Source organism: Vulpes vulpes, chromosome 14, assembly GCF_048418805.1.
Source record: "Vulpes vulpes isolate BD-2025 chromosome 14, VulVul3, whole genome shotgun sequence".
In the NCBI taxonomy this organism is placed as follows: domain Eukaryota; kingdom Metazoa; phylum Chordata; class Mammalia; order Carnivora; family Canidae; genus Vulpes; species Vulpes vulpes.
The window spans coordinates 137,370,760-137,382,923 of NC_132793.1; the positions used below are offsets into that span (position 1 = coordinate 137,370,760).

The following is a 12,164-nucleotide window of genomic DNA, read 5'->3' on the forward strand; positions in this document are numbered from 1 at the left end:
GTCAAACAAAAGTGCCTTCCATTCAGGTTAACTTCAACTTGTTCTGAAAATGTTGGTGTTCTAACATTTTTAAGGTGACAATTTTAGGTTATTATTCAGGTGGATAAATCAAACTTATTAGTAAAAATACTGCCTCCCCTTCGCTCCCCTGGTTTCTTGACGTTTCTCTCTACACCCAGAGCAAGTGTGAGAAATACTCGGAGACAAAACCTGGAGGACCCTGTGGACGTTCCCCACACCTCGTCTAATGCCATGTGCCATGCAGAGAAAATGAGAACGAAAACTACAGTAAATATGAACGTGCAAAAGCCAACTTCATCATCTACACATTTTATTAGCTCAAGGAGATCAGATAACGCCTCCACGGAGCTTCTGAAAAACAGAGGAGAGGTGATGAGATGCGGGGTAACAGTTCTCCAAATGCCAACCGCGTGACAAGTGTTTCGGGGAGCTCTACGGGCATCATCTGATGTGAAGCATGTCCTGCCAGTATGATGATCGCTCTTCCAAAGATGGGAAACAGTTTTGGAAAGACGAAGCAATCCGATCAACACGCCACGGGGGGACTGAGAGCAAAGGTTTCTGGTTGTGTGCGGCCGCCGTATGGACAGGGCGGTTCCCGTGAGGCACGAGCGTCGTGAACGCAGAGCATCAGGCTTCTGGCGTCGCTGTTAGCTAACTTCTGAATTTAACAAAGGGGCACAGGAGCTTGCGTGCGGTCAGAGGGCACAATCCACGTACCAGCAGGGAGGCCCTGGCACGCCGGCCGGAGGGCCGGGAGGAGCAGATGTGGCCACGGCGGCTGCAGCCCCGCAGACGGACGGACCTGCCCAGACCCCCAGGGCCGCTTCCCCGCAGGCTCCCTTGAGGGGATATTCCGGGGGCGTCAGTGCCAAGTCACCCCCACTGTTCCCAGTCCCCCGTCCAGGCGCTCTCGCCGTGTCCCGACAGCCCAGCAGCTAGAAATCGCTCTGAAAAAGGATGAGAAGAGTGACCGGTAGAGGAGTCCACGCAGCCAAGTGCGTCCTTCCGTGGAAGCGAATGCCGGGCCCGCCGCCGGCAGAGGCACCCGCAGGGCGGGACGCAGTTCAGTGCCACGGTGCCCGGCTGCCCGGCTGCCCCCGCAGACCCGCGTCCCAGGGCGAGGGCGAGCGAGGGCGCTCCCTCCGGAGGCGGGATAAAGGAGCCGGCATCCTGCACGCACGGCACCAAGGGGGGCCCCAGACAGACGTGGGGAAGATACACGGCCCTGCTGCCTCGCGACTGTCCCGCGGCCCACGGACAGCGAACAGGCCCAGGCAGGGGCGGACGGCGCGCTGGCCACCACTCCTGTCGCGGGTGTGCGCCGAAGCCCTGCGTGACCAGTCGGCGTGATTCGGAACAGTCCAGCGTCGCTTACCAACAAGTGACGAGCAGTCACATTGAACGGGTACACACTTGATCGTCCGCACACGCTTTCGCTCACGCGGGGTGTATCCTCGGCCTCTGAAAGTCTGGCATGTTCTCCGGCCCCAAGTTGTGTCTCCTAAGAAAATAACTGCTGTGGTTTAAAGCTGGAAGGATAAAGCGGCCAGATGACAATGGTTTCGAGATGAGCTGGCATTCTTTTCCGAGGAGGTTAGCACTGTTGGCTTGCCCTTGTTTTAAGGAAAGGAATGTGTTATGTGTTGCCTGTAAACTTGTAGGATTAGTCAGAAGAGGGATTCTCTAGGTCCTCGATGAACGGGGATAAGTGGTGCTTTCCTTCAGACCTGTTCCACCACATATTCTCTACTTGAACTGTGCAGCGGCCTACAGCAAGGATCCTAGGGCTCCGCAGTGCCTCGGCCTCACACCGGCTGCCACCTGCTTACGACTGGTGTGCGCACGCAGGAGAACTAATTCTGCACAGGCCTTAAAAAAACAAAAATGTGTTCTTTAGATATCCTCTCCTGAGACTGTAGGGTTTGGTCAAATGTGGGTTCCATTGTAAAGGGATTTAGACTCTTCCAAGCTAAAATGAGTATTTTCTTTGTATCGACTGGATAGAAACGTGGGTACAACTTTATTTTCCAGGACTCCCCAGCTGGCTTCATGGGAATACTTCCGGACTTTTTTTTTTTTTTAAGCCAAAAAGCAGTTTCAAAAAACAAAGTTAGTAGGAAAAATTTCAAATCCGAAGATACTACAACTTGGAGACTTTAAAGTACTACTTGTCTTCAAAGACCTTCCATGCTATCGGTATGAAAAGAAAAACAGTGCAAACCTCTGCCTGTATCAGTACTGCAATTTCCTTATTATAAGACGATTGCGAAGTTAACGCAATGCCTAATACCCAAGATTTCCTATGGCATGCTACTGGTTTTCAGTAACATAATTTAGGAATATCAGCATTTTATTTTGCATATAAGTGTCTCACTGCATTTAGGATTTAATGTCCTAATGTTACTTATTTATTTATTTATTTATTTATTTACTTATTTATTTTATTTATTTATTTATTTATTTTTGGCAACCTTAAACAATTTCAAAACTTTCTCATACTCTTGCTTTTGTGTTAGGAAGGAACCCATAAACATAGACAATTTGCACTAGTGGAAACTGAAATGGCCTGGGTCTCCTTAAAAGGCCATAAAAGAGAACTTTAATGACTGCAGCTTAATCCCATAAACAATAAGTGAGCAACAGAATTTTACACCAGCCCGCAAATATTCTGGGCCTCAACACGATTTTTTTTTTTTTTTAATTTTAACCCTCAAAGATGTTACGCACCAGCCACGAATTACTTTGAATGAACAATTTTGCATGGAGGCTTTAGTGCAGGTACACAGGTATCTTCTCTGTAGGATAGACGGGTATAGGTCATAGACGTTCCAGTTCTTTCTTACAGTTTGTAGTTTGTTTTCCTTAATGGTTTCCACTGAATTAACTAGTCACTTAACTAAATTAGATTTCAGCTGAACACCTCGATTAAACACATAGAAGGGCTCTTAATACAATCTACGTGAGGTGCGTTTCTCAGGGCTTCATTTCATTCCCAGATAAGCAAGGGTGGCTGGCAAGAAGGACCTTGGCAATCCGGCCCTGCACGGGTTAGGTCTGGGAGTGTAGGAGGACACCATCAAAACAGGAGGCAACGTGGTCTCGTGTGTGACTCAGGCTCCTTGAGAGTGATGCAGCAGGGCCTTCTGGTGATGTCACATCTTCTGATGCAGTCTTCCAACGACAGAAAGGAGGGAGGCGGGAGAGAGGGAGGATTGGAGGGGGTGTAGACGGAGGAAGCTTTTTGGCTTTTGTTTTTTAGCAGGAAGGTTTTTAATATCCATGTGCTTCTTGACATTTGACTGATAACCCTGTACTTCGCCGCTTCTCTGAAGTGCAGAAAAACAATTTTTTTTGGTAGTTATGACGCTTTGATTTACAAATAGTGACTTTCCCATGCTCTACACTACCATTAAATTCAACCTAGCCACAGCAACAACAGCCTAGTCTGTTTCTTACAGATTAAAAGTTGGGATTTCTAAAAGGGCACAGATCTTATCTTCTGTTCTGAGACTTGTCTTCTCTCTCTAGATCAAGCTAAAACTATCAACATAAAACAAGGAGAAACTTAGAATTTTGAAATGTTCACAAAACATTTCGGAATTGTTTTGTCGTTTTAAAATGGAAAACACTTAGAAACATGAATTATACGTGAATAAAACTTTTTTTAATTTTTTGTTCTTCAAGGAAAGAAAATTAAGTTACTGTGCATCTTATATGAGTGGCATTTATAACATTTATAACATAAGCCTGCATTTACACACCTTTCCATTAGAGTTTGAATTTAAAAATCCACATCTAAATTGCTAAAAAAACATATAAGCTCACACAACGTCTAATTAGTTAAAAGTTAATTCATTGATCACTTCCTGTCTCTTACAACTTCTTGGGAAAAAAGAGGCAATTTTTGTGATGTTGACAACCACCTACTAAAATAAAGACTACATCCCATAGGCCATGGTAATTTGATTGTGGAACCCTCTGGTTAGCTTTCTTTATTTTTATTTTTTAAACAATGTGCTGAACAAAATGTATAATGGTTTATTTTGTGATAGCTTGAATGCATTCTTTAACAAAACTGCCTTGCCATTTAACGTATTTAAAAAAAATAAATATTTGAAAAGTGTATCCACAATGTTCCTAAGAAATGGTTTTGAATTCCAGAGTCCCAAGGAGATGAATTGGCTGTCAGATAACAATGTGCTTCCATCAGATGGACTTGGCAGTTGTAAACAAAAGGAATTTTCTCAGCTTTTCCTCACAAATATGAAATATTTGCTTTCGGCCAACAGCTGGGGTGATTTAAAGAAGTCCTGCATATATATTAGCTTTCATTCAAAATTACAAATCCTCCTCCCACTCTGAAACATCTGACTGCATCTTAGTAGAACTGAAAATTGTTCTGAGATGAAGTGACATTCTCAGGGGAAGTAAAAGTCAAGAAATAGCACCTTCTTGCAACTCTAATCAAATTTCAGATCACAGACCACTTGGTTAAGAATTTTCAGAAAAAAAGTTAATTTGTTCAAATGGTATTTGAAGTGGCCTGAAAAACAAGGAGAAAGTTTGGTCTGTTCTAGCATTTCTGAAAATATTTACAATATAACCGAAATAGAGACTGCATGAAAAGTCACTGAAATTCCTTCCACCGGATGTTGCTTAAAGATATATACATATGTATCCAAATAACCAAAAAGTATTCATGAGAACAGTGTTTAGGTTTGAATTATAATTTTAAAATTATCTCTCCATCTTACCAAATGCTTAAATTATTTTGATACTTTGTAAATAGATGAATTAAAAATACCTTTACAATAGACTCACGACAATTAACGATTCATAGAAGTCTATGAAAGAGACCAAAGTATATTTTCAGAGTATTTGTGCATACTAAGAGACAGGTTACAAACCTATGAACTTTGTAATGAACTTAACCAAATGTTTACCTTGTTTTTAATTCTCTCTGAAAAATAGCTCAAGGTGGTGACTTTAAACTTATTTTGAATTTCACAGCTAAATTCCCTGCCTTGTAATATGTATCATGGACAAAATTTTATGGTAAAATAGACATCTCTGGGCTTAGTTTTACTTGTGGTTATAAAAACAGAGCCTATATATTCACAAATATCTTAAAAGCTGACAAGCCATTTTTTTTTCTACCTAATAATTGCAGAGAATTAACGTTTTTGCCTATGGGCCTAGTGCATCTGAATATGTGCTATGCCTAAAATGAAATTCCTATTTCAATGTTTTAAATAAGATTTTTATTTTTACCTAAAGTGACTATTAAAGCAGGCGTGGAAATTGTTGCTACTTTTAACAGAGCTGTTAATCACCCTTAAAAAACAGACTTAGTAAACTTGAGTTATAGACATAAGAAACATGGAACTCATACTTCAAATTACAAAGTGTGTAGTTTATCTCAATTACTGCAGGCAAAGATTTTGTCCTTTGTAAATATATACTATACTGTAGATATAAATTAATAATGGCCCTCAAGTAGTATATATCAATCTCTTAAGACTTTGTTTCTGAAAAAATAAAATCTATTTTAAACTTTGGATTCCACAGGATCTTCTTGGGGAAAAAAAAAAATCAATGTTAAAATGACCATGTTTTGATAATATAATTATTGCTTCCATTTCTACTAATATTTAAATTCTTTTTCCGAGAGAAATATCTAAAAAGCTACCATAAAATAATGAAATAATGTTTTGAATAGCTGTTACTAACCATGTCCACCATAAGTGAGAAATACCAAAAAGCTAATTTTTACCACCAAGAATTTAAAATATGTCCTCCAATGGCACTAATGACACACAAAGCAACAGCATGAAAATTAAAATAACTACTAGCAAACTTTTCTGATAATATACTCTAAATGCAAATAAAATCACCACCTTTCTTACTATTAAGGCAAATAAAACAAACTAGATGAGCAGTAAGGAAACCATGTAGCTCTCTAAGTACCAAAGCAGTGGTTATTCAAGGAAATCAATGTCTCAGGAAAGGAAGTCTGTATTTTTTTTTTTTAATCTTTATGAAAGGTTAGTACCATTTATGCAAAATTCCACAATCTCTAATTGTAAATTAGTCTGAACACCACTTGTTGGACCCCTTGTCTCCGTAAAGCATTCAAAGACTACGACATGAAATCGAAGACATGGCCCTTGAAATTCAAGTATTTTTTTTAAATACAGTTATGTCGTCATAACTTTGGAATTAAAAATACTTACAGTCTCTCCAGTTCCTTAAGATCCTGGAATGCTCCTCTTTCAATGGTGCTAATCTTATTCTCCATAAGCTGACTGAAATGCAAAGTATAATAGGGTCTTAATGTTACCACTCCCCATCTGAGCGAGTTTCATTCAGTTCAGCAACTGAAAACTTGTAACCTCTTTCCCTTTATAAAATCAAGTAGTGCTCTGGTTTGAGCTTTAATATCAAACTTAATGAGTATTTGAGAGAAATCACAGAAGGCAAACAGCATCCACATCACAAAACTTTGGTAGAAAATCCTTATGCATAGTTTCTCACAAGATTTTCTAGCCAAAACTCTGAACCCCCAAGTACAGTCTATCCTGAAGGGCAACCCATGACACTGCAGTTTTGGTGGCTGTTTTTTGGTAAACTGATTTTGGAGTGAGTTCTTAAACTGAAAATAATCAATATACAGCATGTCACCATACACATACTTTAATTCATTTATGGGTATACATCAGGAAGTGAAAGATTTCACAACGGCCAAAATGTGTCCTTTAAAAGATGAACACCCAACACACGGTGATCAAAAGTGTTATGTTCACTACAATGTAAATATTTACAGATCTGTGGGTAAAAAGTTTTACATTACATTGAATCCCCAAAGATGGTTCCCTCACAACAAATTTTACCCACTAATTAAAGAATAAACAATATTATAAAGAGTTCAAAGGTTCCAAATACAGGAAACGATTCAAAAGATAACCAGTGTACTTTTTTTTTTTTTAATAGAAAAACATTTCCCATCAAAAACTGTGGAAAACTTGGCCTCTCTGGTTTTAAGGTTAGAAATTATATCTAAGTGCCGTTTGCTAGAAAAGTCTTTTATATTAGCAATAATAAAATGCAGACCCACTTAAATTCTTTCTAGTTAATCTCAAATCCTAAAAGTGTATCAAATATCTCACATTACTTATTCATATTGTGAAAGCAATTATTCTACACGTTTATATGCATAAGGCACTTAGGGTATGGTATAGCAAACATTTGAGGTCATTTCTATAATATTGTTTCAATGGCAAGCATCCAACCTTAAAACAAAAGCCAACGTTTTCATCAAAAGCTGTAATACAATGACAAAACAAAAACAAAAAAAGAAAGGAAACAAAGGCCTTTCAAAATTTTATGTTTCTCTTCATTGGGACAGTTTTTCAAACTGAGACCAGTAACAATACAAAACATGCAACCTTAAGAACAAAAGAAAATTCTTCAAAATACAGAAGAACATACTTACAGAACTCTTAGGTGTCGAAGACCCGCGAAATCTGTCTTGGTAATCCGTGTGATGTTATTGCCATTCAAATCCCTGAGAGAAAGCAAGAAAATGAAAGTTCCATTTTAGTTCTATCAAGATCTAGTTAAACAAAGAAAAATAAAGACTAAATAAGAACTTTAAGGTGAAAGATCAGTTCCAATTACTAAAGTAGCTTACGAGTAAATGAGACAATGAATTAGTAACCTCTGAAAGAATCTTTTTTTTTTTTTTTTTTTTTATGATTCCTAGCAAGTTTACAGAGTCCATGCTGACTGGCATCTGACAAGAGAGCATGAAGCGATTATGTTATCAGAAGTCCTCTTTTGTGTGTGTATGGGGGCGCTTTCAATTTTTGTTTTCATGAGGATGTGTGAATTAATTTCACAGGTATTCTATTTATTATTGTCAGGCACACCCCGAAAAAGTTCCCTTCAGGAAGTTCACATGAATAATTTTCTAATGCTACCCAGAAAGGATTTTTTTCTTTCTCTCTCTTTTTTTGTTTTTTTTTTTTTAAATTCTACCCGGAGGTGGCACGGTGGCTAAACTTCCTAAGGCAAAGAAACAAGTTAGAGTGCCATCAAAAGAGCCGCACTTCAAAGACTTGCATTTATAGGCATTTACCTTCCAACAATTCTATGTTTGTATGAAAACTAAACTCTTCATTTGCAGCTCAGGGAACCCCGCTGTGACGGTGAAGTCAAAACTACCAGAGGAGGCAATCACGGGAAGAGATTCAGGCCCTGACATTTTTGTTCGGATTTCAGCACCACGTTCCCTTCGAGTCACCACCCCCTTTCCTGGCATCTTGGGTCAAGATCTAAACTTGCCCTGGTTCCAATCATTTCAAGCAAAACCAGGCTTTTTTTTTTTTTTTCTTTTTTCTCTTTTTTTTTTTTTTTTTTTTTTTTTTTTTTGCTGCGGTCTGAATGTCCTCCTTCCCGTTAAGCTTTTCTCTTGCCTCGGAGTTGAAAACCTCATGCTGGAAATTTGTATGTAAAGCGCTGACTTTGTCAATGATGGGATCCTACCAGCGGCCCTGGGCAAACTATTTCCTGAAAACTTTCTTGATTCCCTCCTAGGGATCTTTTTTGGTTCTTTTTCGCCCAGGCACCCCAAACTCTGCTGCTATTTTGTTCTGGGCACACTCCCTTTTTGAGTAAGACACGTTAGTGCCCAAACTTTACGCTTTTTTTTTTTTTATTTTGCATAGCACGAAATGACAAGTGCGACAGCAGCCTCCCCAACCCACTCCCCGCGCTGAGCAAAGTGCCACCGAGGGGCTCCGACCGTCCTTGGGGTCCTTTAGGGCTGTCCCCGTGGCGCGCATCCCTGCCCCCGCCCCACAGAGGGGCCCCCGCCCGCCCAGCGCGGCCCGGAGATGCGGGGCGCAGGCCGGGGCGGCGGGAAGGGCGGCGAGGGCTCGCGTCTGGCCTCGGGGCTGGAGGCTGCGGGCGGGGAGCGGGGCGGGTCGCAGGGGGAGCGCCTGCAGGGCCGGCGGGTCCCTCCGCGGGGCGCAGCCGGGGGCGCTCACAAAGGGAAGGGCTGCGGGCCGCGCGGGGCGGGGGCGCCTCGGGAGCCACGGGCCGTCCCCTGTCCCCGGTCCCCGTCCCCGGTCCCCGTGCCCCCGCGGCCGCCCTGACTTCTTCATTAGGGATCCGCGGAGACAGGGAGGCGGGGACGTCTGCGGGCAGCCGAGCGGGGCGCGGGGCGCGGGGCGCGGGGAGCGGCGGCCACGTGAGCGCGCGCGGAAACTGCCAGAAAGGTGGACGGGGGCCCCGGGGAGGGGGAGCCGGGGAGGGGGCTCTGCGGGGACGGGGCGCTGCGGAGGGGGCGCCCAGGGAAGGGGTCCGCGGGGAGGGGGCGCCCGGGGAAGGGGCGTCTGGGGAGGGGGCGCTGCGGAGAAGGCTCCGCGGGGAGGGCTCCGCGGGGAGGGGGCACCCGGGGAGGGGGCTCCGTGGGGAGGGCAGGTTCGGGCTGGGAGCGGCCCTAAGTTGGCCCACGCGGGGTGGGGGTGCGGGTGCGGGTGGGGCGGGGGCAGGTCCTCCTCCCCGGCTCCCGGGGCATCCCGCCCCCCGCGGCCTGCACAAGCGCCCCCGGGCGGCCCCCGGCGCCCCGCGACCCTCCCCGCAGCGCTCCATCCCGGGGCGGGGGTGGCACGAAGCCGGGGAGCGGAGCCCTCTGCGTCCCGGGGTCCCCCCACCCCCCGGCGACACGAGCTGGGGTCCGGCCCCCCGACCCCGGCCACCGCAAGGTGACTCCGTTTGGGGAACAAAGTGGCGCGTCCCTCGGCCCGGCCGCCCGCGAGGGCTGGTCCCCGCGCCCCCCGCGCCCCCCGCGCCCCGCGCCCCGCGCCGCAGCCCCCACGGCCGCCGCGGGAGGCGAGGGGCTGCCCGGGGGGGGGCGGGGACCCGGCGCGGCCGGCGGCCCCCTCCCCCCTCCGCTCCCCGCGCGGCGCCCCGGGGTCCCTCGCCCTCCCGGGGAGTCGCGGCGGGACGCGCGGAGGCGCTGCCCAGGCGCGGGGGGGGCGGGCCGCGGCGCCGGGGCGGGGGCGGGGGCGGGGGCGGGGGCGGGTACTCACAGCCTCTCGGTGTTGCGGGGGATGCTCCGGGGCACGCTGCGCAGCGCCAGCCCGTGACAGTCCACGGCGCTGCCCGAGCAGGAGCACTGCGCCGGGCACGCCTGCGGCGCCGCCTCGCCCAGGATCAGCAGCACGAGCCCCAGCGACACGGGCAGCGCCCGCCGGCCGGCCCCGCGCATCTTGGCCCGCGGGCGCCGCGGCTCGGTGGGCGGCTCGTCGCTCCGCGTCTGCGGCCCCGGGGCGGGGTGCGGGTCGGGGCGCGGGTCCGGGCGCGGGTCCCGGCGGGCACGGGCGGCGGAGCGGGCGCAGGTCCGCAGGTCCGCAGGTCCGCGCCGCCCCGGCAACTTTCGCGGCGGACGATCCGGCGGCCGCGCCGAGGCCACGAGGACGCCCCCGGGCCGGGGGCCGAGGACCCCGCGCCGCGAGCCCCGGGGGCTCAAGCGGGCGGCGGGGGTGCGGGGGGAGGGCGGCGCCGGCTGCACGGGGCCCCCCGCGGACGCGGTGCCAGCGCGGGGGCCGGGCCGGGGCGGGGGCGGCGGCGGCGGCGGTCGGTCGCGGCGGGCTCCGCGGAGCTACAGGGCGCGGGGGCCCCGCGGGCGCGCCGGGGGGGCGGGCATGGCGCGCGGGGGCGCTCGGGGCTCAGGCGCGGCTGCGGCGCGGCCTCCCGACAGCGCGGACCGCGGGGCGCCGCCTCCCGACAGCCGGGGGCGGTCCCGAGCCCACATGCACCGCCCGAGGAGGTCGCCCGGGCCCGCCTCCCGCCCGGCGTCCTTGGCGACGCTCCGCGCCCGGGCCCGGGCCTCCCCCGAGGTCACGCCGGCGAGACAAAAGGGCAGCGGGGCCGCAGCGCCCGCCAGGCGGCACCCGGACCCGGGGAGCGCGGGGCCCGCCGGCGGCTGGGTGCGCGGGCCGGGGGCAGGCGTCCGAGCGCGGCTGCGGCTGCGGCTGCGGGTGCGGGTGCGGGTGCGGGTGCGGCCGCGCAGTCCCGGCGGGCGTCCAGGCGGCGGTGGCGGCGGCGGCGGGCGGGGGGGCTCCGGCGCTCCGAGGACGGCGCGGTCCGCTGCGCGCGCGCGTGTCGGCCCCTCGCGTGTCCCGGGGGCGCCGCAGCCCCGCGGCAGACACCTGATGGCGGCGGCGGCCGCAGCCCCTCGGCCGCCCCGCGACGCCGCCCGGCGCCCGCCGCTCCCCGCAGCGCAGGAACTTTCCCGAGGCTCCGGGCCCCGCGCCCCGCGCCCCGCGGCCGCCTTCCCGCCGACGTCGCGGCGCCGCGCGGCTCCCGGGGCTGCACCTGCCTCGGCGCCTCCGCGCCTCCTCCGCGGGGAGCGACCCCGAGCTCCCGGGCCGCGCCGGAACAATGGGGCGGGCGCAGCGGCCCCGGCTGCGGCCCCGCTCCGGCTGCGGCCCCGCTGCGCTGCGCTCCGCTGCGGGAGGCTGGGTGGGTGCGGGCGCCCGCGCGGCCTCGTCTTCAGCGCCCCCGCCGCGCCCGCCCAGCTCGGCCGCCGCCGCCTGCGCCCCGGAGCCGCGGCGCTCCCATCCCCCGCCGCCGCGGGCCTCCGCCGTCCGCGCGCCAGAGCCCAGCAGCCCAGTCCCAAGTTCGGCCGCCGCGAGCCTTATAAGGGGCCGAGCGCCCGCCCCCGCCCCCGCCCGCCCGCCCGCCCCGCCCCTCCCCGCCCCGCGCGCCCCGCCCCGCCCCGCCCCGCGCCCGGCGCCGCCCCCCGCACCTCGCCGCCCGCAGAGGTGAGGCCCGGGCTGCGGGCGCGGCCCCGCGCGGGGTGCGGGAGGGGAGAGGGGGAGGGGAGGGAGGGGAGGGGCGGGAGGGGCGCCCCCGCGGCGAGCTGCCCCGCGCGGAGGGGGAGGGGAGGGGGGGGGCTGCCGCTCCGCCCTGCGCCCCGGGGGCTGCTCCGGGGACGGGGAGCGCAGCGACCGAGAGGCCCGGAGACGCCGGGGGAGGGGGGGGGAAGGAAAAGAAAAAAAAAAAAAAACAAGGAAAAAAGAGAAAAAAAAAAAATCCCGTTGTACCGAGACAGACCTGCCTGCGCTCGCGGA

At 51.5% G+C, this 12,164-nt stretch overlaps 1 protein-coding gene across 7 annotated transcripts in view; it reads right to left on the bottom strand.

The window, feature by feature from the left end:
• SLIT2 (slit guidance ligand 2) overlaps nucleotides 1–10,562 on the bottom strand; it is a 352,220-nt gene extending 341,658 nt beyond the window's left edge. For 3 of the 7 annotated variants that reach the window (XM_072738005.1, XM_072738003.1, XM_072738004.1), the window contains exons 1-3: nucleotides 10,119–10,421; nucleotides 7,517–7,588; nucleotides 6,258–6,329 (exon numbers count right to left, since the gene is read on the bottom strand). In XM_072738005.1, coding sequence (XP_072594106.1) covers nucleotides 6,258–6,329; nucleotides 7,517–7,588; nucleotides 10,119–10,297 — 323 coding nt within the window. In that variant the 5' untranslated portion in view covers nucleotides 10,298–10,421. Of the gene's footprint in view, nucleotides 1–6,257; nucleotides 6,330–7,516; nucleotides 7,589–8,161; nucleotides 8,296–10,118 lie in introns of those variants that run through there. The other 4 variants (XM_072738006.1, XM_072738002.1, XM_072738007.1 and 1 more) reach the window with 3 other exon arrangements.
• Between the last annotated feature and the right edge of the window lie 1,602 nt (nucleotides 10,563–12,164).